General features: G+C 40.2%; 1 protein-coding gene across 1 annotated transcript; it reads left to right on the top strand.

Annotated features, from left to right (window-relative positions):
* Nucleotides 1-201: 201 nt before the first annotated feature.
* ST7L (suppression of tumorigenicity 7 like) lies at nucleotides 202-23,129 on the top strand. Its single transcript, XM_037410164.1, has 16 exons — nucleotides 202-425; nucleotides 1,327-1,409; nucleotides 3,111-3,270; nucleotides 3,821-3,875; nucleotides 4,419-4,534; nucleotides 6,150-6,228; nucleotides 7,064-7,218; nucleotides 7,770-7,867; nucleotides 8,489-8,603; nucleotides 10,367-10,439; nucleotides 11,106-11,208; nucleotides 14,367-14,517; nucleotides 14,654-14,746; nucleotides 17,536-17,594; nucleotides 22,282-22,351; nucleotides 22,585-23,129. Exons 1-15 carry the CDS (start codon nucleotides 227-229, stop codon nucleotides 22,333-22,335), a joined length of 1,593 nt encoding a protein of 530 aa, XP_037266061.1. The 5' UTR covers nucleotides 202-226; the 3' UTR covers nucleotides 22,336-22,351; nucleotides 22,585-23,129.

Here is a 23,129-nt window from a genome sequence, read left to right as displayed (position 1 = left end):
CGGCAGCCACGCTGGGGGGGGGTGGGCCCGCCTGGGTCGGGGAGGGCTGCGCTGGCAGAGCCAGAGCGGTCGGGGGCGGCTATGGGGCCCTCGGGGCTTCCCGGCCCGCGCCGCGGCGGGGGAGCGGCGATGGGCGCGGGGAACTGGCTGCCCACACTGGCGGAGCCCCCCGGGCCCCGCCCCGCCCCCCGCCCCGCCCCTCTCCCGGCGTCCCCCGGTGGCGGCCATGGCGGACGGCGGCGGGAGCAGCCGGGGCCCACCGTGCCCCGGGGCGGCCGCGGCGCTGCGGCGCTGGGAGCAACTACGGCGGCGGGCGGCGGCGGCGGCGCCGTGGGCTCGTGGGCTCCTGGCCGTGGCCGCTGGGCTCGGCCTCTTCTACGTGGTGCTGCGGGTGCCGCTGCGGCTCCGGGACGGCCTGGCGGCCGGTGAGACGTGGCGGGCCGCGCCGGGGGGCTGAGGGCTCGCCGCGGGGAGGCTGCTTCCGCCCGCGCCGGGCTGCTGCGGGACCGCCGGGCAGGGCCGGTCCGTCCTGGTAGCTACCTGCGGGCCGGTCCCGCGTCCTGGGCCTCCCGCAGCGACACACCGAGCGCTCTCGCAGTGCCGTGACTCTGGGGGCACCCCGGTGTCCGGGGCTGCGCCTGCAACCCCGGCCTCTGCAGACCCGCGACGGTTGGAAACACCCGAGTCGGCTCTCGTGGTGCCTCGGCCACCTCGCACCCCAGCAGGCACCTGGGGGCCCTTGCTAGGCTGGAGCCCTGACCGGGGGGAGCCTGCGGCAGCCGAGCTCCCCGTCACCGCCGGGCCGGGCCGCGCCGCCCTGGGCCCCCCAGCTTCCCCCCGGGCCGGTGGCAGAGGACAGCAGCTGGGCAGGTGGGGACAACATCCCCTCTGGAGCAGCACCAGCAGCTGCGTTCCTGGCCTTGTGGTACGAGTGGTGGGAAGGAGAGGTCTGTGGAAGATGCATGTTCTTAACGCTGACTGTGAACTTGCATCAAAACAGTGCGTTTTGGGTTTAGGTTAAAATGAAATAATAGATTGCATTGGCTTGTTTTGGTCCGCCAGCCATGATATGGCTGAAACTGTAGGCAGCTTGGTCTAAGAATTTACACTGGCTTATTTTAGATTGGGTGTATAACCTAAATCACTGGCACAGATGGCTACAAACAGCAAATAATATATAGGCAGGGTTCTCTAACAAAGCAACATTATCTACAAAATTGGTATGTTGTGATATGTGTTTGCATTATATTTCATTCAGCCTTGTTTAATAAAAAGCTACTTGTTTTTCAATTCTGTTTAAGTCTTTGTTTTTCTTTCTCTTAACAGTGACTGTGTTCTTAAGCACTTTGACTCCGAAATTCTACTTTGCCCTTACAGTGACTTCATCTTTTATATCTGGGCTGATATTTGTAAGTAGTCCACTTTTCTTAAACAGCTAGCACCTCTAAAATGCTTTTGTTAGGGGTAAAAGCAGTCGTGTTTTTTTTTTTTTATCAGACTCTAGAGGGTGCCTTTGTACTAGGAAGGAACTTGCTCAGTATCTTCTCTGTTGTATATATTCTTCTATTTATGCTGTATGTTGAGACTAAGGAAAATAACTTGTACCTGTTTTAGGAACTCAGGCTTGTATTAAGGAGGTACATAACAGTATATGTGTACATAGATTAAAAATGTAAAACATGCATGCAAACTGCAGAGCTCTGTGTCTGTGTGTGTGAAGAAAACACAGATTTTTCTCTCTCCTAAGCTAAGTTAAGGGTTTAGTTTCCACAGTAACTTTTGGTGAACTTTTATGCATGTGCCATCTTGTAACTATCTTAACAACTTTGGCGTGAAAACGAACCAATAATTCAGCTCATCTTTGTGTGACAGTGTGCACAGACGTGGCTGACTGTGAAATCAATGGGACATGCTTGTGCGGTCAGTTCTGCTAGCGCAGCTGTTTCTGCAGTGATGATTGTCTGACCCTGATACAGACTGCGGCACTACATACAAATCTTTCATGTTAATCTTTATTTTCAGTATTAAAAGCTAAAAAAAAGTCTCTTCTCATCAGTTAAACCTATTTACCAGAATGTGCAAAATCTGTTTTATAGGTGTTTTTTTGTAGCTACGCTTTTTTTAAAGTGTTTTATTTATGTGGCAGAAACAACTTGTTTGCTGTAATATTGTTTGGGTTTTGACTGAAGGATTTGAGGAAAGTCATATAAGGAGATGGATTGTGCTTGTGATAGTCTTTTACGTAGGTTTGCTCTTAAGAGAAAAAAGTGGTTGTTGGTCAGCCACTATTTATAGTAATGCTTCCTAGTAAAGAATACAGTTTGTCTAAACATCATGGTTTTCTGCTTGGTAATGAAAATACTCAGAGAAGTTGGTCAAGAACTGACAATACGGTATAGTGCTTGAGGACTTGTGATAAGTGGGTATCTTTGATGGCCTCGAAGAGAGAGATGGTAATATTTTTGACCCAAATTTCTGATAAGTGAACTTGATTGCTGTTAATTCAGCCTTTTCTCTTTGTACTTTTCTGAATGGCAGAACATGTCAGTTTAACTGTCTGTTTTGTGCTTTATTCTTTTAGAATATTTTTGTAAAATGAAGAATACACCTGTCCTGAGGTTCTTGCCTCTATGCACAGTTTTCCTATACAGGCCTTTTCTGAAAGGGTCTAGAACAGGGGTCCTCAAACTTTTTAAACAGGGGGCTGGCGCACGGATGAAGTGGCAGGCAGTCATCTGCGGCTGCTTGGTTTCTCCCCCCACAACCCCCGGCGGAGGGAGGGCGGGGGGTGTCTGTAAATACCGGGGGCCGGATTGAGGACCCTGGGGGGCCATAGCTTGAGGACCCCTGGAAGTTATCCTAATGACTCTGGGAGGGAGGAACATACGTTTGACTAAAATTTTACTTTTGTTTTTCAGTCTGTTTCATGTTATGCAGGTGATTCTGCATGACAAGACAGGCCAAACCAGATAATTAGTTTGTAGATAAGTTCTGTTTATAGTTATTTGCAAGGGGATATACTAGCTATGAACAACTGGCTCTTCGTCTCTGATGTTTGTTGGAAGGGTGTCACCTATGGAAATTTCTGATGCTTTTTTCTCCTGTGACAGGTGTTTGAATGGTGGCATTTCAGAAAATACGGCACATCTTTCATCGAGCAGGTTTCTGTGAGTCATTTGAGGCCCCTGATAGGTGGCACAGAAAACAGCCCTCCAACACCAGCAGCATTCTCCGCTGGAGAGAGTGAGACAAGCAGGCAGAGCATGCCAGGTGATTGTCAGTCTGTCCCAGCACACTGTAGCACAGCTTTTCCTTAAGCTTCAAGGTCGTGGCTGGTTTGCATGAGCTGCCTTTTAAACGACCTTCGTGCTTGCAAGAAGTGGAGAAAGGCCAGCATCTTACAACGCATTTTATTAAGAATGGTAAAAATGAACTAAACAATAATGCATCTTTGATCTGAACATTCATTATTAAAAATACTATTTAGAAAATGTATTACATATTTAGCTAAAACTGTTTCAGTAACATTAGATATTTACTGTTCTGAATATGTGTGAGAGAAACATTACATGAGTGTAAATGGCAGTGTTTAATCTTTCCACTATGTGCTTTTGTGTACCCCAGCAATGCTGGGGAGCAAAAATATTAGGGGATAGCAGAAGTTTATGAATATACTGATTGTCTGATTGTGCTCAGGTTGTATAACAATGAAATTACAGCAGCTTTTGAAAGTAAAAGTACATTTGCATTACTGCATTTTAAAGTCAAGGTAGTATTTTCTGTGCTCTTAACTCAAAAAGTACTACTTCTTTTTTTCTAGAGTGCAAAGTGTGGCGAAATCCTCTCAATCTTTTCAGGGGGGCAGAGTATAGCAGGTATTAATTATCTTACTTCCCATTGCATATTTTTAAAATTAATTGGGGGCATACATATGACTTCTTCACAGAGCTTGCACTAGTAATGTCAGGAGACAGCCGAGACCTGCAAGATTATAGGGGTGATTGATGCCAGTCGTGTGTTTAAAAGGCACCTATCCAAGCTTTGGCAGTTTCAGTGTTAAGAATGCAAATACTACTCTAACATCATCATTTTTTTGGAGAGTAAGAGAAAAAAATATTCAGAGGCTGATACAGTGTTTCTGAATCTAAATTCTCTTTATTAAAGTGATATGGCTGTATTATAAATCTCCTTATGTTATTTCATCAGAAAAGCTGCTTCCTAGGAAGCCAGGTCCCGTAGAACTTTACAACTTGAACAGATTATGGAGCAGCAGTACTTTAAAAGACTGGAGCTACCAGAATTTTATTAATAAAAATCTTCTGCAGTAGCTTCAGTTGTGGGGCACATCAGATATCCCTCTTGATATCAGCATTACTATTTACTAGGAGTGCCTCTTACTGAAATTTCTCCTCTTAAAGATACATGTGGGTGACTGGGAAGGAGCCTCTTACATACTATGACATGAATTTGTCTGCTCAAGATCATCAGAACTTTTTCACGTGTGACACAGATGCCCTTCGGCCTTCAGATACAGGTATTGATGTCGTATGCATAAGGTGTTTCACTGTTGGAGAGTATAAAGTGTTTTTCTAAATATATTTCGAGGTAGCGCAAGCTATTGTGTCAAATATTTTGTGAAATTATAGTCTTTCTCCATTGCTAAGGAGGTTTAATAGATGTATTTAGTGAAAAGATGCTCTTTTACCTTGTGCTTTCTTTCCTCTAACTTTAAGGCTGTCAGGATCCTGATGTATTTTAAGGTTTCATGTTTTTCAAATAATTAACAACACGATATTGAAAACCTGGATTGTATTCTCAACAGTCAAAGATGTGGTCTCATGTAAACCTTAATGAATAGTGTAGTCTCCAGAATCTTTTTGTTGAGTTCCACATGTTTAGTGCAGAAAATGTTCTCTACCTGGTTATTGTCAGACTGGGTGCAAACTATTGTCAATTTGTCAAGTTCCGGAAGTGTTAGTTGTCAGCTGGCTGTGACATGCTTGGTATGAACGATGTGTTTTTGTTTCACAAAATGGAGTGTATTGTCTCGCTTGCTAAGCCAAGACTAATATTTTGTTTCCAAAAGAAAACTCAAACATTTTTCCACGTTATTCTTGCTGGACAGCAGAAGGTTTTGTTCCAAAAGAAACATGTATAGATTCTTCAGTTTTCTTATCATACTTGAGATAGGCCAGATACGTAACTCCATGAACGTAAGGTTTTGGAGTTCTTTCAGAGCTCTATTTAGTGTGAAAGCTGTTAGTTCTGCATAGAAAATGGTATCCCAGAGTATGTTGTTCTTTTGCTAGAAGTTGGTTTTCAGTTTGGGATTGTCATTTTTCACTAATGGAAGCATAGCGGGGAGGGGTTGAGTCATTGCACTGAAACTGTGTTTGCTCCTTATCTAACAGTAATTTCGAATTAAAGTTGTAATTCGAACAACCTTTTTGAGTAGATAGATTTTAGTCTTTTTAATTGTTTCCTTGAACACTTCCTGATAAGGTGATGCATTATTATAGTACATCTTGAATTGGCTTTGCCATGTTATGCCACTCAAATGTGCTTTTGAAATAAAAAAAAAATAAATATTTTAACCTTTTATGATCTGGTAGTTGTCTAAATACTCAATGTATGTCTTGCATGGGTATAGTTTCAGCTTAGTCTGTCACTGCTTCCTTTGAAGTTCTGTTTGAAAGCTTAAATTAAATTCTGTGCAGGTCTGTGCAAGAACCTGTGTTTAACAATTGCTCCTGCCAAGATTTCAACAGGTCTTGGGAAATGTTTCCAAAATTCTGTAGCAATTTAGAAATTGTACATCTGCCTGGTTATGTAAGCTGTCTTTGCTTCTCAGTGTAGGACTTCTTAAATGGTTAGTGAATAATCTTCCTGGGGGTGTTGCTTTCTTAAATTAAATTTGGGGTGTAATGAGAAGTTGCAAGATTCTGCTGCTTGTGGTAGAAACTCACACTGCAACTAAAACACTTGTTTACTCTTCTCTGTAAAAATCATATAGCAAACAGGAATTTGCAAAATGGAAGTGAACATTAATGTGGAGCTGGTGCCCAAGCAGCCAGCGTTGCCTCTGTTGGCTCCCAGGTGTTTCACCCATGTCTCTGTCCCTCACCAGCCTTTCAATGTTTTTACAACAGTTATGCAGAAAGCATGGCGAGAGAGAAACCCTCAAGCCCGGATTAAAGCAGCATATCAAGCTTTAGAGTTGAACAATGAGTAAGTTTTAGAATACATGTTCAATTCCTGTATTTCTAGTGTGAAAGATTAAGATGAGTGTTATGGGGCACACTGTCGGTTTCTTATTCTGATAATTTACTTTTGGCAAAGTTCTTGAATAGCTTAAGGGGGGCTTCTGTGAGAATTGCACATGGGGCTGTCATCTGCACTGAAATGTTGAACTGTTCTATAAAAACCAGCTTTTTTGTTCTCCCTTTTTCTTGGGCAAGATTTTTTTTTTTAAATATCCTCTTACCACTAGCAATAACAAATGAGAAATCTTATTTAGATGTGGAACAGTAAATTGAATATGAAATCATGTGTGTTTCAGTGATAGTATTGTGGTAATGCTGTATTTGGAGTTCACAGGTGCCACTCCTGTAAGGGATTTGAAAATACATTTATAACGCAAACTAAAGAATTTCACGCCCTTCTGTGATCCGTTTTGTTATGTGGTCTCATTGGTTTTGTGTATAATGTCTACCTCCTGGTTTTAGAAAAGCAAAGCAAACCAAACACACAAAAAACCCCCTCTCTCCAGACAATTGCTAGAGCATCTTTAATATTTCAAGAAACATAATTTGACTTGCTGTTATAATTCTTTCTTTTGTTCTTTCTCCAAATGTGTGTGTGTGTTCTGTAAAATGGAAAAGGTTTCTGTTTTCCTGACATCCACAGTTTAAACTCAAGTCAGTATTTTGATAGTTTAATATTGTCAATGCTAAGGTATTAAACATAAGTAAAAACTGCCCATTTCTAATGCTTTTAACACTTTTAAAAAAAATACAAAACTTTTTCCCTCAGAATAATTAGTGGGTTTTTTCCTTTATTACAGTTGTGCCACTGCGTACGTCCTCCTGGCTGAGGAAGAAGCAACAACTATTGTGGATGCTGAGAAGTATTTCAAACAGGCTCTGAAAGCAGGAGAAATGATCTACAGAAAATCTCAGAACTGCCATTCCCAAAGTCCCCAGCACGAAGCACAGCTGAGTAAGGGCTTTTGAATCACATAAAATCTTGTTTCTGTGTGAGCAGAAATGTGAAACTAAAGTTATAATTAGTGATTCTAGTTTGATTCCCAATTCAGTGAGGCAGTTACTACCATTTTAGCCATGCTTATGCGTGGTGTGCTACGTGATCTTTTGTAGTACCTGAATGAATCTTAGGAGGTGGCAGTTACGCTGTGTGTTCCATCGGGGGGTTGTCTCTCTGAGGCTCAGTACGTTATTGTCTTGGGAAGTCGGATAGGTAGAGCAGACCAATGAAGCAGTTGGTGTGTGTGAGTAGCACCTTCTTTTATACCGCCCAGCATTTTGGAAAAAAACAGAATTTTTTTTGTCATTTAACCTTGTTAAAAGTTGCTGGCATTGGATCTTGATGGGCCTTAGTTGGGAAAGCAGTAGTAATTATTTTATGTGTTTACATGTGGAAAGGAAAAGGTTGTGGTGTTTTTGGTGTGATTTTCTTTTTTTTTTTTTTGGAGAGGGAAGGAGAGGTAAGAATGAAGCTGATAGGTTATATTTTTTTGTCTTTGTAATCAGGAAGAGACACCAATGTATTGGTGTATGTGAAAAGGAGACTAGCAATGTGTGCAAGAAAACTTGGACGAATACGAGAAGCAGTAAAAATGATGAGAGATGTAAGTAAAAGTAAAAAAAAATGGTCAGCAACTGTTGTTTTCAGTCACGTTGTCCAAATTCATAAAGTTCCTTTCTAGGCATCATAATTAATGTAATTGAATTATTTTCCAATGAGAGTTGCACATCATGATCCGGGATTTTTTTTGAGAACAGGTTTTTTTGGTTCCTACATGCAGGTTTTAAATTTTTGTATATTATGTCATATGTTCATGATTCTGTTGTCTGGTTTGTGACACACTTGACTTGGCAACTTAACTTGTCAAAATAGCCAACTTTAGACTTCTTCATAATTTTTCTTCCCCAAAGTGTGTTGTAAATTCCTTTTTTCATAGGAAAATGTTACAGACCAAACCAACTCACTGTAGGAGTTGTGCAGATTTCAGCTGAGAGCATGTTGTATGAACCTCAGTATACTTATTTTCCAGTAGGTGAATATAGCAAAAAAAAAAAAAGGTAGAAATGATGCAATCCCTTTCAGGCTGCTTATATGCCAGTTTGACACTGTGAAAGAATAGAACATTAAAAAGGCATAATTTATTGTACTGGGTTTTGTTAAATATTTCAGGGATTCAAGTGCAATTCTGTATGTGCTTAATTTATTTCTCTTTACTGATTTGCAGTTGATGAAAGAGTTTCCACTTCTCAGCATGTTGAATATTCATGAAAACCTCCTGGAGGCACTGCTGGAGTTACAAGCTTATGCAGATGTTCAGGCAGTTTTAGCAAAGTATGATGGTAAGTGAGGGTTATTGGGGAAATAACTGTGTTTTCACATGAAAGTATAGGTGAGGTGGGCAAAGTGTGCCTGTCCAAAAGCAGATGCCTACCCACAATCTCAGCTAGTTGACTGTATTCCATTCATTGGCAACAAACAGGCGCTTCCAGAGTTAAGTTTTTTCTCTTGAATGATGAGGTCAAATTTAGGCAAGCTAAATTGCATACAAATTACTTTTTATGTTTTTAAGTTACTTCTAATCTGTAAAGAAATCTTGAAGCTCACTTTGCTTCAATTCAAGGATTATTTTAACTTTTTAATCTCTTCTACATCCCTCATTATGCCTAAATTCATCAACCTTTTTCAGTCAGCACATAGCCCCCTAAGTAATTGATGTAAACAAGCTGGAAAAGATAGTTTTCACTTCTGTCATCTTCTAGGCCTGGCCTCGTGATTCTGTGATACTGAGGTTGCTTGCCAAAGATTAGCAACATGCAAGCATACTGCTTGCCAGAGGTTAGTGGTATGCAAGCTTTGGTCCATTAAATGGTGGTAGTTTGCTTTCACTTTCCATCTTAACTAATGTGTTTCAGGTGTTGTGCAAGTCTAGATAAAGGTTAATAAAATACATACTTTATTGTCCTCAGAGTTTTGCTACCTAGATAATGCCTACATCATTAATGTACAAAGTGCTGCTGTCAAAGCTGTCCCTTCAATCACCTTCAGAATTGAGGGGCATGGAAGCAGTATTTTGTGGCAATCATTCGCTGCCCTTGAGGAGTCAGTATGTTCTGTTCTTCATCGCTTCAGGAAATCAAAAGTACAATATTCTTGCCCAAATCCTATGCCTGTTATGTGTGGCCACCCTAGCAGCCTGCTGCTGTTACTTGCCCGTTCGTGTTCTTCTGTGTTCGTATTAATTTAACAAAACCATTGGCTCTTTTCCTAGTGTTTCTTTATGTTAACATCAGGAATTGCACCACTTTCTTAAGAAAGGGTTGTTGATTCTTTTTTTTTCCTGAGCATCTGGAAAAATGAGTATGAGCTTCAAACTCTCTGTAGCACCTCTGTGTTTTGCTTGACACGACAGCCAGACTTCTGTTAAGTGATGGACAAGCCCAGGATGGGATTTACAAAAAAAGCAAGACCCATCTGACTATACACAACATGGTACTTGGGAATTAGACCCCAGACTTCGTCTGCTTTTAAAGTAAACTTGTGCTGTGGAGTGCTAACCTTCTAATCTGTAATTGTCAGCTCAGACCTGGCCTTGGATATTCTACAAAACCTACAACTAAGAGAATTTTTCCCATGGAAATGGAAAAGAATGGAAATTGCGTTTTCATTAAAATTTGTCTACCTGTCTGTAATCTTTTTTTTGTCAGCTTCTAGTCGGTCTGTCATTCAGTATTGTATAAAACACAGTGTTAATGTGCAGTTGCAAAACTAAGTAAAGATTAGAAGCTTATTTTAAACCTTCATGGGTTAATACAGGAAAAGTACACCGTTCTTAAGTGTGTATTTATACATGCATTTCTCCTTGAATTCACTTTCAGTGTCTTGGTACCTTTAGAAGAAAAAATTACTTTTTACCACCTAATGACTGGTGACCAGAAAGACTATGCAAAGAAATTCTGAGTTTCTCATCATAGCTGAAATGTTCCAGATGTTACATTCATTGTCTAGTATACCCAAGTAAAAATCTTTAAGCTTAAAGGATGTAGGTTTAAAATGGTTGTCTTGCCTTAAAATATTACAGCTTAATTACTTTATTTTATCATAGATATCAGTCTTCCAAAATCGGCAGCAATATGTTACACAGCAGCACTGTTAAAAGCCAGAGCTGTTTCCGAAAGGTAAGCAAGTACATTTGTGAAAACAGTGGTTTGTTGCTAATCTTGGGTTATGCTGTAAAACATGAAATAAAGAGGTCTAAATCCAATATGTAGCAGTTACACTTAACTTGCTCCTAGAAATGTATTTATATATACATATATGTGGGTGTGTATTTAAATGTAATTTACAGTTTCTTCTAAGCATCCATGAAGTTAATGGAGGTGGAGATGTTTTTCAGGAGTGGACGTATACACATGCGCTTTTCTGTAAATTTTGTTTTCAGTGTCCAGCTCACAATGTTCAGCAGTTCTTTGTTTTATGGATTGAGTGTGGGATATTTATGGTAGTTCACGTTGGCATTTCACTTTTTTTCTGGTCTACTTGCACAGCTGATTCTGGCTTTACCACAGAGTAGGTGATGCTGTAACAATCATATGAAAGACTGTGCACTCAATTACTTTACATGACTGATACAAAGTTTCAAAAAGTTAAATGTAACTTTGTCATAGGGCATGGATGACAGTCAAGATAACAAAATCAACAGGAATGTTTGTCTCCTAGGAAGATTTGTTTATTGTTCTTGATAAATCAGCCACTTTCTAGTGAACTGCAAACTTAAAATCAATAGACACCTGGTTAGCATTTATTATTTGTTACTTTTGTTCAGCATGGGTTTTTCCCTTCAGGTTCTCCCCAGAAACTGCCTCTAAAAGAGGGCTTAGTACAGCAGAAATTAATGCTGTGGAAGCAATTCACAGGGCTGTGGAATTTAACCCTCATGTTCCAAAGGTAAGAGTATTTTATTTCCTATCAAACCTGTTTTTATCGTCTTATGAAAAAAATCATGTTATAGTATGAACTTTTTGTTGGAGCCTCTCTAGTCCCATGTTTTCTTGAAGTTTGTTGTAACTCCAGCCATTGAGTTGTTAAACACACTAGTATTTAGATCATAAGTGTTCAGTGGCCAGAATTAGTTGTTTGCAGTAGGTGATGATCAAATGTGGGTTTTTGGTTTTGGTTTTTTTTTTTTCGAAAAGATTAAACTCAGAAATTTTTAACTCATGAAAAATGGAGTAATCTATTTCTGAAGGTCCTTTATTGGGTAAGGGTAAGCATTAACAAATAGGGATTTTAAATATTTAAATTTCTGAAGCCAAATTAGGTTCTCCAAACAATAACCACTCATAGTATTTCAAAATACTTTCTGCTGTGCTTCTGAGCATGGTTTTAGAACTCGGGTTACTGAAAGATCTACAATCACTTATTTTCTTCATCCACATGTAAACAAGATTAAGTATCGCTACAGGCTGCAATTTAATGTCTGGCATTACTTGAAATGGTAAAGATGCAGATTCTGCTGAGCACTGAGTGAAAATAAAATCTTAACGTTGCTTTTTACTGTACTGTGTTGGTGATATATTCAGTTTGAATGCAGAAGCTTGGCTTAGTCCTGGACCTAATCCTCTGCAAATGATCATGGAGTCCCAGTGACTATTGCTGTGAAGCCTCGAATTATCCAGCCGCTCTATTCTGTCTGCCTGTCCAGTCTAATAGAATGTGCACTGAGAAAGCTAATTGCTGGGAGAAATTGCTGCTTGTTTGCATGACTGATCAAGAGCGTAGCAAGTTCATTTCAGACAGTCTCAGACAGATTTTTCTTTAGCCTCTGCCTTTAGGGGAAGAAGATTATAATGCATTATCATTATCTAAAAGTTCTTTTATTTCGTATATCCTCCAGTTGTTTCAGGAGCCTCACACACCTTTTTAAAGAAGTTAGATACCATTTCAAACAGGCTGTTAACAAAATATGTTCTGTACTTCTACAGGCAATCATGGAAACTGATTCCAGGTTTCAGTAATTTGATCTTGTTTTCTAATTGTATACCTATCCAGTCATCTTCATGGGCTTTTTTTATTACAGTATTGCTTTGAAACAGCAATTCATTGATGGCAGGACAGAATTTTGTTAGTGCTGGCTACCTAGAGCTCTAAAATGCTCACAGTCAACGCAAACAGGTGAACAAGGGTTCAAACAAGTTAACAGGGGCACAGACAAGTGAAATAACTTGCCCAATGGGTTACAGTGGATTAGTGGGGAAGAAAATCTGGTTTTTGAATTTGCAGTCTGTTTTGTCCCATGGACTAAAAATAAATGAGTATGTAAAGCAGAAATCCTTTTCTTGCATCTGATGAAAGTGGTTGTCTTTGCACATAACATAATTTTGTGTAAGGAAAATAATGTTTGTTTCTCTTTTTCTGAGTTATGCTTCTACAAGGATGGATTTTGTTTCAAAAGTTAGGAAGACCTTTAAAGAGTGCTAGAAAACTGGTACTCAAGCCATTTCAAACCAGAGATGTGTAACTAGACTTTGGTAACATAAGAAACAATCTTGTCCAGTCATCTTCTGAATATCTTACAGATTTGTTGCGTGTAAAGATTTTCTTAAACATGCAAAACCCCACGTATTTTCAGTGCTGATACCTTGCCTGTTTTAAACAAGGGCACAAAGACCTGCCAGACTTTGGAATTTTTCTGTTTGTGTGGTAACACGGGCGCAAAGACAGCCAAAGCCTGGGGTTCAGCACTGGCATGTTGTGGCAATACTTGCAGTGGGGCTTCATTGCTGCTATCGCGTTTATAGTCCCTTGTGCTCTGTGCAGTTAGCACAATGGAAAAGCGGGCGCTGCGGAGAGCATGAGGAGTCAGGTCAAGGGTCAGATATTTGAGACCATTTTCCCACAGCAGCACTGTGTGAGTGATCCTTTACTGTGTTAAAAAAAAAAATAAAAAAAAAAATAATTGAAGAGGATTAGAGGGGATTAGCAAGAATATTACCCTCCGGAGCGTAGGCCCAAGGCACTAAGAGAAGAACCTAGCCAGGCAGTAAATGTGCTTTATTTGGCCGGGGCACAACCCCTCCTACATTCCTTCAAGAATCTGAATGGGAAAAGTTAAGTCCTCAAACTGGATTAGTAAATAATCTCATAGTTTGTGGCATCTGCTGAAATAAATCGGCGAGTTAGCTGCATTCTTACACTTTGGGAGACAGTCAAAGGAATTGCCAGCTACATTGATCAAAGATGTGGATTAACTTTGGCTGTTATTGAATAAGACACTATATGCTAGCAGAGGACAACTCGCAGGTAAATACTAGAGCTGAAACTGTTATTTCATTCTTGTAAAAATTACTCATCTGTCTTTAAAAGCTAAGTTCAGCTGAATACCTGTCTTTTTTTAATGTACCATGAGAAAACAAAATTGCATGTCCTGTGTTTCAAGGGAAATGGAAAATGATTACTCCTTGTGTTCTTTGACCCTTCTGTGCATCAGATGTTCTGCTGATGTAGGAAGAAGGCTGAAACTGAAAAAATCTGAAATCAGAGCTACTTTGTGGTAGTCCAGCAAAACCACATTAAAACAAGATTTTCCTGAATTTGGTTTATTATTCTTCCTTTGGTTAAGCATACTGACACTTTATGGTTTACTACTCATACTTGAGAGCTGATAAGTACTTAGCCTCCTACATTGAAACTTTCAGTGATTGAATGATGAGCAGAAAATACGGTTGGTTTGGGGTTTTGTTTGGGTTTTTTTAGCCTAAACTTGCAGCTCATTGGTATTGTACCTGCAGCATTATACTTTATGTATATTCCACAAGAATGTGTTTTTATTTTGCCTTACGGAAGTTGTTTGGTGGTGGGTTTTTTCCTGGTATTTTGTGTGTAAAAAAACCCAGTTTGAGAGTCTTGTACACAGATGTGTGTTTCGCTGCTTTTCGTGTGTGAGTGCTGGCTGTCTGTGCTGTCAGGGTTGGGCTGTTGCAGCACGTAGATGTTGGCCCCTGTGTGATATGGTCAGTTATGCCTCAAATGATCATTTATGTTTCATGATTAACGATTTTGGAATATTCTGTGTAACCAAGTGTGCTTCTTGTTTTTACTTTCAGTATTTACTAGAAATGAAAAGCTTAGTGCTACCTCCAGAGCATATTCTGAAACGAGGGGACAGTGAGGCAGTAGCATATGCTTTTTTTCACCTCCAGCACTGGAAGAGGATAGAAGGGGCTCTAAATCTGCTGCACTGTACATGGGAAGGCAGTAAGTATCTCTCCTGGTTTTATTTTTTCCTGTACAGTAGACTAATCTCTGCCTTTATTCACCTCAAACATGATTGGTTCTCTTTGTGAGAAGCTGGTTTAGATACAGATCTAATGCCATTCACTCTTTTTTCCAGCATTTAGGATGATCCCATACCCGTTAGAGAAAGGTCATCTTTTCTATCCCTATCCGAGTTGCACAGAAACAGCAGACAGAGAACTGTTGCCAAGTAAGTGGTTTCTAAGCAGTAATGATAATAAAACATAAGCTAGGGACATGTTCAGTTTGTGGTATTCTGTATTTACCTTACTGTGATTTTTTTAGTTTGAGCTTCCTGTGAAGGAGATTCAGCTATTTGTTGATGTCCCTCCCAAACGATCCTGAAGCACTTGACGTGTGTGTGTGGTAAATGTTAGCTTGATTCTGTAATAGCTTAGGTCCTTCAAAGATGAAGTCTGTGTGTGGTACATTCAGACTTAAGTTTGGCCAACTCTGAGAACAACAAAATGGACCAGTTATTTAAATTACTTTGAAAAGTCATGGATTTGGCGACTGTTGTAGAGGAGCCATTTCCTTTTAGCAAGTGATAAATGCTTGGTTCCAGTCCTGCATTCAGGTATCTAGCAGAACCTGTGATCTTACAGAGAATCCTTGGTTAATCTATAGCTTCATAGAATACGTATTGTTGGACAGTATGCTTCCTGCAACTTCCTACCTGTGTAGGTACTTTTATGGATTTATACTAGCATTTGACACTGAAAAGTCATCTCCAGCTGCTCATTACTTCAAGATTACTTTATGCAATTATGAGCCTACATGGGGTTTTTCTTTAGGTAAGGCAAACAAGCTAAATTACTAGAGCCCCATGGTCATCATATTTAGGAAAACAGCATTAATTTAGATTAGAATTGGGCTGTTAATTACAGACGTTGATAGAATTCTTTTGGGGGTGAACTTCGTCATGAAGAAACACACGTCCCACAGGACTGGAAAGGGCTACTGCAAAAGCACCAGCAGACCCACTGAGACCACAGCTGTGGAAAGGAAAGCTACACATACGTGTTTCTATTTTAAAGCCTGAAGTTATATTTAAAATGTGTAATTTAAATTTGCCCCCAGACTGCTTTAAATTACTCATTTCTCACTTATGCAGGATATTGCACAAGGAATTCCTTGGTTAGCAACTAACCCTAAATTGTAGACTTCCCAGCATAATTAAACACCAACACATGCAGATATTTCAACACGATCACTCACGCATTCCTGTTATGTTTTAAATATAAACCTACCCATAAATAAAATCATCTTAACACTTTTATTGCAGTACTTCCTCAAGAAATCTTGACACTTAATTTTTTAAAATTTATCTATTTAAAATAATGTTGACCAAATCAATGATTCAAAAGTCCTGTGTTGGTCTGACTAGTAACAATTCTTAGATGGCTGTGAATGTATAGAATTGCCTTTAGTTGTCCTTACCTATTTTGGATTTGTTTTTAATTTCCCAGTGTAGGAAAAACTATTGCAAAAAGAATCCTTCCTATATTTTTAGGCTTTCCTAATTCATGTTGGGACCTGTCCTAAATTATATTGCTCCATATTTTAAGAATCAGGTGAGTTTCTACATATGGAGAGCATCAGAGCGTTCCATAGTAGAGAAGTGGTTTCTTTTGGCTGCTCAGTAAAGAGGAGTGTGTGACTGTTGTCAGACTAGCAGGGCTGACTGCCTGTTACAAAGGTGAATTGATAATCTCTGGGGTGACATTGAGCATCTCTGATGGGCGTTAGACATGGAACTCCAAATGTTCTACTTAGTTGTGCTCCAGAATCACACTTAAAAGCAAACCAAAACTCAAGCCCTTTGCCATTAATGAGTTGCAAGAGCACAAGCCACTTGCTGATTTTTCTCTTATAATGGTAGCTTTCCTGGGACAGCATTCAGGAGCAGGAGCTGAGAGGGTAAAGTGTCTCTTTCCTTCTCAGCCTTCAGTTTAAGAATGAGTACGATTGTATTCTCTTGTTTTACGAAAAGGCTTACTTAAATTCTGAAGCTTTTGTTATTTTTTTAAAACAGCTTGTCAAGAAGTGCGCAGCCTTTGAGTTACTCATATCTATAGAAACTTTTTTCTTTATTTAAAAACCTTTTAAAATCATTGAATAGAAGTCAGAGCTGCAGGTATTCAGAGCCAGTAATTGCAAATTCACCAAACAGGTCCTCAGCTAGTAACCGGTAGTAGTGTCTTGAGTGCTGAAAGCTCCACATGCCAGCCCTTAGGCTGTCTAATCACCTTCTTTTGATTTTGTTACCATAGATTGGAAATTGCAAGGAGCTGCTACGTACAGAATTTATAACCTAGTCCTGGTACTGTTTTCTTTGAGGTCTACTCTGTCAGCTGCTCTGAAAAAATTTACTGTAGCCAGAAATCTTTGAAAAGTGTTAAGGAGCTACCTTGCTTGTGTATGTAACATGACGGTTGTTTTGTGCTTGCTGAGCTGCTTATAGGATGGGGAGGTGTGCTGTTCTCTTCAGGTAACAGGATTAATGCTTCAGAGGGTTGAAAATACCTGAATTGTTTAAATTGCTCTAGGTAGTTTTGACACCTTGTGAATTTTACATTTCTTCCCTCTGTCCTGTTAAAAGAGTAGGTACCAAAAATGAAGCCTGATGAAATGCTTCAAAAATCAAGCCTATGCAAGTGAAAAGGCAATTGGGAAGAGAAAGATGTAGTGACTGTTAATACTGAAGACAAGCATTTAAAGTAGGGGGAAATTTTTTTAGAAGTTTAAGTACTGGGACCTAAGATGTACTGCACAATAGTCTTGAGTCCACGCTTATTGCTGAAAGTCTAAAACTGAGTTACAAGACTGTATAAATAATTCAGAAAACTGTCCTCAGTTATCAAGTGTCAATATCCTTCATTTTTTTTTTCCTTCCAGCATTTCATGAAGTCTCAGTTTACCCGCAGAAGGAACTTCCCTTTTTCATCCATTTCACAGCAGGCCTATGTTCCTTTTCAGCGATGCTTGCCCTCCTTACGCACCAGTTCCCTGAGCTGATGGTCATTTTTGCTAAAACTGTAAGTATTGTCTCTGTCAATATGCTTAGGTAATATGTGGGACCTTTGGGAGTTTTGAGGTCCATGGTGAGGTAGGCTCCAGTCAGTCTCACGCTTGTGAGGCATGAATTATTTTATCTGCTTTTGTTAGAATCTAGTTAGTTACAAACACTTGTTGAAGTTTGGGCAAAATGTCTGTTTTGACAAGAAGGTGAACTGTTACTATAACATACCATGGCTTTAACTTGCACTCGTACAGTGAGAGAGCAGCATTTCAGCACCAGAGAAGTTTTGCCACAGAGCACTGCGTTGAGTGTGAATTTTATACTCATAGAAGTGGAAGACTGCAGTGCAAGTGCCTGGAGATTTTGAGACGTGAGTAGAAGGCAGGCTGGACTGCTGGAAAACCAGGTCTCTTGGTGAACATTGAAGAGTACTAGCATGATGTAAGCCAGGTTCAGAAGTTAGGTTAGCTATCACTCACCTTTTGGGAACTAGATCAATGGTTTTATATCTCATCTGGTTCTGGTTACTAGATGGAGAATGTGTTCGGTGACCACAGATCTATCATTTGAGTACCTGTTCAAGGACAGAAATTGGACTTGATAATGGCAATCAGACTTTTAGCTAGATAAATTTCTAATCTGTGCTGCTTTAAGTATATGTAAATATGTCTGCTATTGAGCCATTTGTTTCTGCAGGTGCCTTCTGTGTGTCTTTCTCCCTCTCTCTGCCCTGCTTTTTTAAGGATTTCTTTTCCTCGCTTACCTGTTAACATTGCTGCTGGCTGTAATCTTGTCATCTTTCTGGACTCTGAGAACGGTGCTGTCTTAATTTGATGGAGGGAGAAACTGCATAGGCAGCTTCCTCTCCCCACTTCTCAAACTAAGCCATGCAGTATATTTGGCCTTTATTGAACAGTGGATCTCATGCAGTAGAGCAGAGTGGCAAATAAAGAGTTCCAAACACTCAGTGAATCATTTATTCTAGCTTTGCTAGTCAAAATAGAGGGTGAAAGGTGTTATGTCATCTTGCTGTTTTAATGCAGCAGGTAATGGCGACCTGGGAGGTAAGCCTTTTTTCTCAAGAATACTTCATTCCTAAAAGCGTTGGCTTTGCTAGTGATTCTAGTCTGCAGTGCCCAAGTCATGCAGGTCTGAGAGTGGGGCCTCATTTCCACACAGTTCTGTTGATCTTTATGTTGGAAAATGTAGTTGGACATGCCAGTGACAAATTTCAGTGCTACTCATAATTGGCTGGGTTCATAGTAACTAGGATCTAACTATCTGCTTGATTAATTCTGTAAGGACTGCATTAGCAAAGTTGTATGATTTCCAAAGAGATACAAGGTCAAATGTTATGCTAACAAAGAATTGCTTGGTGAAGTTCTCTCTGCTGGGTTTCTTGAACCAAAATAAGACCTTGTACGAGTTAGCTTTGCGTAATGCCATTTTGAATGTCGAGTGATATGTCCAAAGGTGGGGGAAAAAACTCCCGGGGTTTGGTCGTTTGGCAGCGTGTTTATGTCGCTTGTTTTCTATAGGCAAGGATGGATAGTGTCTATTCAGCTGAAAAGAGATCAAGAATCATGCGTATTGCTGCATCATTCCACCAACCAAGTCTCAGTGGTGTCAGGCACAGACAAAGGGATTCTTGCCACTCGCTGTGCTAGTTCAATACTGGCAAGAGTGGAAGCTGTATCGAAATAAACAGACAAGATGTGAATTCTCTATTAATTTCTTGAGATTGCTAGCTGAGAAAGAAATACCATCTTCCAGTATTCTGCTATTTAGATAGAAATGTTAACTCCCAATCATACTCTAATGACTAATATTCTTCTTCATTTTATTAGATTATTGTACTCTTGATCCCATTCCTGGTGTTTTCAGAAACATCCAGAACACTTGTAAGAAACAATGATATTCAATATCAGACAAATATTTTTACTTGTAGAGAGCTTCAGTATTTTAACTACAGATAATGCTGTATAGCGTTAGCAGCCATCACAGCATTATCTCCTGTGTTCTGGGGGTATGTGGCAGTAGCATCTAGTTGAATTTTCATACCAAAAATGGAAATTTACCTTCTATGTAATGACACCTTCCTTTCCACCCAAGAACACTATAATAAAACAATTATCTGCAGGTAGTTCTAGTGCTTTAAGCTTTCTAAATGAATTAATGGATTTTTTCCTGTGTATTTATTTCAAGTATTTTTTCATGATACTGTGTGTTTAACTTATTAAATATAGTAGTTTGAGATAATGAAGTTCTAGGCAGTATACACAAAAGCAATACAAAATGTATTCCCAGCAAATCTAGGACACAGTTTTAGGAATAACAGTTGGAAAGTATTGTGTATATGGAATTTTTTGTTGTCAATCTGACTTAGTGTGACTCCTTAAATTACATTTCAGTTGCTTCTTAAGCAAACTGTTATTTCCAGCAATTTAACCTACAGCAAACTGCGTGCCTCTAAAGGGTTTTAAGAAGTTGAATACCTTTCTATTGACTGGAAAAGTCTGAGTTTACATATTTTCATTTGTTAGTGCTTGAGTTTGTTTCCTCCATAATAAATCACAGGGTAAACCTTGGCAAATTGCTAAAAATATTCCAAGTGGCCAAAAATCACAATGAAGCATTTACTAGTTCCAATGTATACAGCATAATACACCATCAACAGAGACTTGAGCACTGGCACCGGCTGTGAGCTGGCTCCCTCTGGAGCAGGAGGCAGTCCTGCTCTGCTCCCTGGCCCTGGGAGCAGGTGCCAGAGGGATTTTTCATTGCCTTGCACAGGTAGAAAGTGCAAGGGACTGGTGCTGGCAGAGCACTTAGCATTTACGGATCCAGTTAGCCACAGTTGCTCTTGCTAGATCTTTTGCAACTCAGACTTTAATGATCTTTGATGAAGGGAGGGTGTACCATGTGAGTCGGTGCCAGTGAGGACAGTGGAATAGGCAGTGGTAGAGAGCTCTCTGTGACCTGCAGTACGAGTGCAAGGGCTGTCAGTGGGTAAGAGCTCAGCCTTGCTGATTGTTTCAGCTAGATTTCTGATCTCTCGGTGAATTACTTTGTTCTTGATAGTCAGACAGCTCTGTTTATGTAGTTGCTGTTCAGAATTTTCTCAGTGACAGAAGGAAGGAGGTATGCAAATGGGGCGACGATACACAGTTCACTGAGCAACCTGAGAAATACTGTTACACAAAGAAAACCTTCTGTTGAAAGTGCAGACAAATGGGTCTGATTATTTTTCCATTCAGTATGAGTTTTTATTTTTTAGTAATTACGTAGATGGAGAACTGGGTAGGTATCTATCATCTTGCAAATGTGACATTGTACAATTCCTTCTGTAGTATCTTACAAAGACACCAAGTCTTGACTTCAAGTAAGCTAGAGACAGGGACATCAGACAACTGTCAATAGTCATCTTGGAGGTTCCTGAAAACTCCTAACATGCTTACCTTCCAAGCAAATCAGTCACATTTCTTAAGTCTGATCCTTATGCCACTGGAATGGACCAGTATTAGTTAATATTAAAGTACTGGGAAAACATTGCAGCAGTGTTGCTGCTGAATCCTACTGGAAACAACTTCCTTGTTCAGGGAATTGGATAAAATCCTAAGACAGTCCATGTTCAAACTGTTTTGATATGGATCGCTTGATACATTCACAACAAAGGAAGAAGTCATGGGACTTAAATTAAAAATTGGCTAATTTTTACATTGCAAGATCAGGAGAGAACATTTCTCGTTCTGGTTGTTCCACAGCTCCCCATTAGAGGATTCCTTGCCATTTTGCTGACAGCAGCCATCTAGAGACAGAAAATAGGACTAAATAGAGCCCTGTCTGGCAAGTCCTGCTTTCTGTGACACTCTGCCTTACTTTCTGAACAAATCCCCCTACCACTTTCCCCAAAGCTCATTAAGTGAGACTGGAGAATTAACTTTTTAGCCAGCTGCTGAACTTTTCATATTTATAAACACTTGAGTCTTTTGCTTATCTAAGACAAAATGTGTATAGTTTGGAGATGTGCACTTCCCTGCCAATGTGTAATGAGTGGTTCTACACTTCATAGAAAAAAAGCCTGAAGTTTCCTGTCACAGCTGAGTGTCGATGCCAAGGGCAAAGGTTTCTTGCCTTGCTAATCTACATCTTAACTCATGCACTTAATGTGAAGGTGCCACACGCAAACAGGCAGGGAAGAAGCTAGCTGCAATGAAAAGCTCCTGCGCTGCTGTGAATGTTATGTTTTAAAAGCCTTTTTAATGTAATATTTGAGGTTATGATAGAAGCCAGGAGAACCAAAGTAAAACCCTCAAAGTAAATGAGTCCTGTCACTGCTGCCTCATGAAAAGAGGGTTTGTATGAGGATAACACGAGTCTCAGCAGAATACTTGGGGGATGGGTTGAGGAGGTGCAGGGGAGTTTGCAGCATTTGCTTTAGCCTAATCTTTATTTCTGGAACTGTTTAGATGGCATCTAGAATATGGATCCTGTCTGGAAGCACAGGCTGGTCTTGGTGGATGGTCTGTTCAGTTTTCACACATTTTGAGTTGATGACCTATAAATAATCCATGCTTGAATATCCAAGAAAATACACTACCCTCCTCCCCAGTCTGTTCAGCACTGAAGGTGCAGTTTGCAGAGCAGTTGGAAGAGTTGTAGCCCTGAGAAACGCTGTCCTAACCCCTCCTGTTTCTGCCTAGGTGCTGCGAGTGCTGTGGCCTGTGAGTGCTCCCAGCGTTCTGGCCTCCAGCTGAATGGACTGTGCCAAGGGTGAGTGGACAAGGCTGGAGCTGTGGCTTCCAGAGGGTTCTTTCTTCCTTTGTGTGTCTTGGCTAAAATGTAATGTTTACTACAAGCCGCTTTCATGGCATCAGCATTGAGGGGATCATAGCTCTGTTGAGGGAAAGGTACAGGGTGGTTTTTCACTCGTACCTTGAGCCTGTGAAAGGATGTTGGTTTGGAAACTGAGCTAATTTGTTCTTGTTGTGTTCTGTTTATTCCAGTGGTTGAGAACTCTTCTTTCACCCTTCAGCTTCATTAGGGAAAACATCAAGGTCCTCCTGCTCTCCAGTCTCTGACATCAGCCAACTCCAGTGTGACTGGAGCGTGCTTGCCACGATGGTTTGATTTCGTTGTTCTCACAAGCCTCAGCCCTGGTGGCTAGCTGACCCCTAGGTGTGGCGGGCAAGGAAGAAAGCCGTGCTGTTCAAACTGGTATCTTTGACAGGCTTCCGTGTTGGTAATGGTGCTTAACATATGAATTTCTTCTTTGGCCTTAGTCTGTAAGCATCTAAGAAAATAGTTTTTGTTGAGCAATACCTTATTGCTCTCTTAATCGTTTGTACAACTGGAAGCTAATACTTCCTCTGGAAGAAAGGAGGGGACGCAAACTGAGCAGATGTTTGGAGTATTGACACTTCCTTCTCAGCTGCAGATGCACCAGATAATTGGCTTAGATTTAATTTTATAAGCCTCTTTCAAAGTATTTGTTAACAGCAAAGTATGGTTCTGCTTTCTTTATTAAAAGGTTGCTTCTTAACACATTGAA

This window comes from Falco rusticolus, chromosome 17, assembly GCF_015220075.1.
Source record: "Falco rusticolus isolate bFalRus1 chromosome 17, bFalRus1.pri, whole genome shotgun sequence".
NCBI lineage: Eukaryota > Metazoa > Chordata > Aves > Falconiformes > Falconidae > Falco > Falco rusticolus.
Note: the sequence above shows the minus strand (reverse complement) of the source record. Positions and strands in the feature narration are given on the sequence as shown.

Bases quoted from the DNA above. Each gene is read 5' to 3' on its own strand.
- ST7L (XM_037410164.1), top strand. From the start codon at position 227: ATGGCGGACGGCGGCGGGAGCAGCCGGGGCCCACCGTGCCCCGGGGCG. The intron at 7,868-8,488 runs GTAAGTAAAAGT...ACTGATTTGCAG, and splicing joins CAGTAAAAATGATGAGAGAT to TTGATGAAAGAGTTTCCACT. The intron at 10,440-11,105 runs GTAAGCAAGTAC...TTTTCCCTTCAG, and splicing joins GCCAGAGCTGTTTCCGAAAG to GTTCTCCCCAGAAACTGCCT.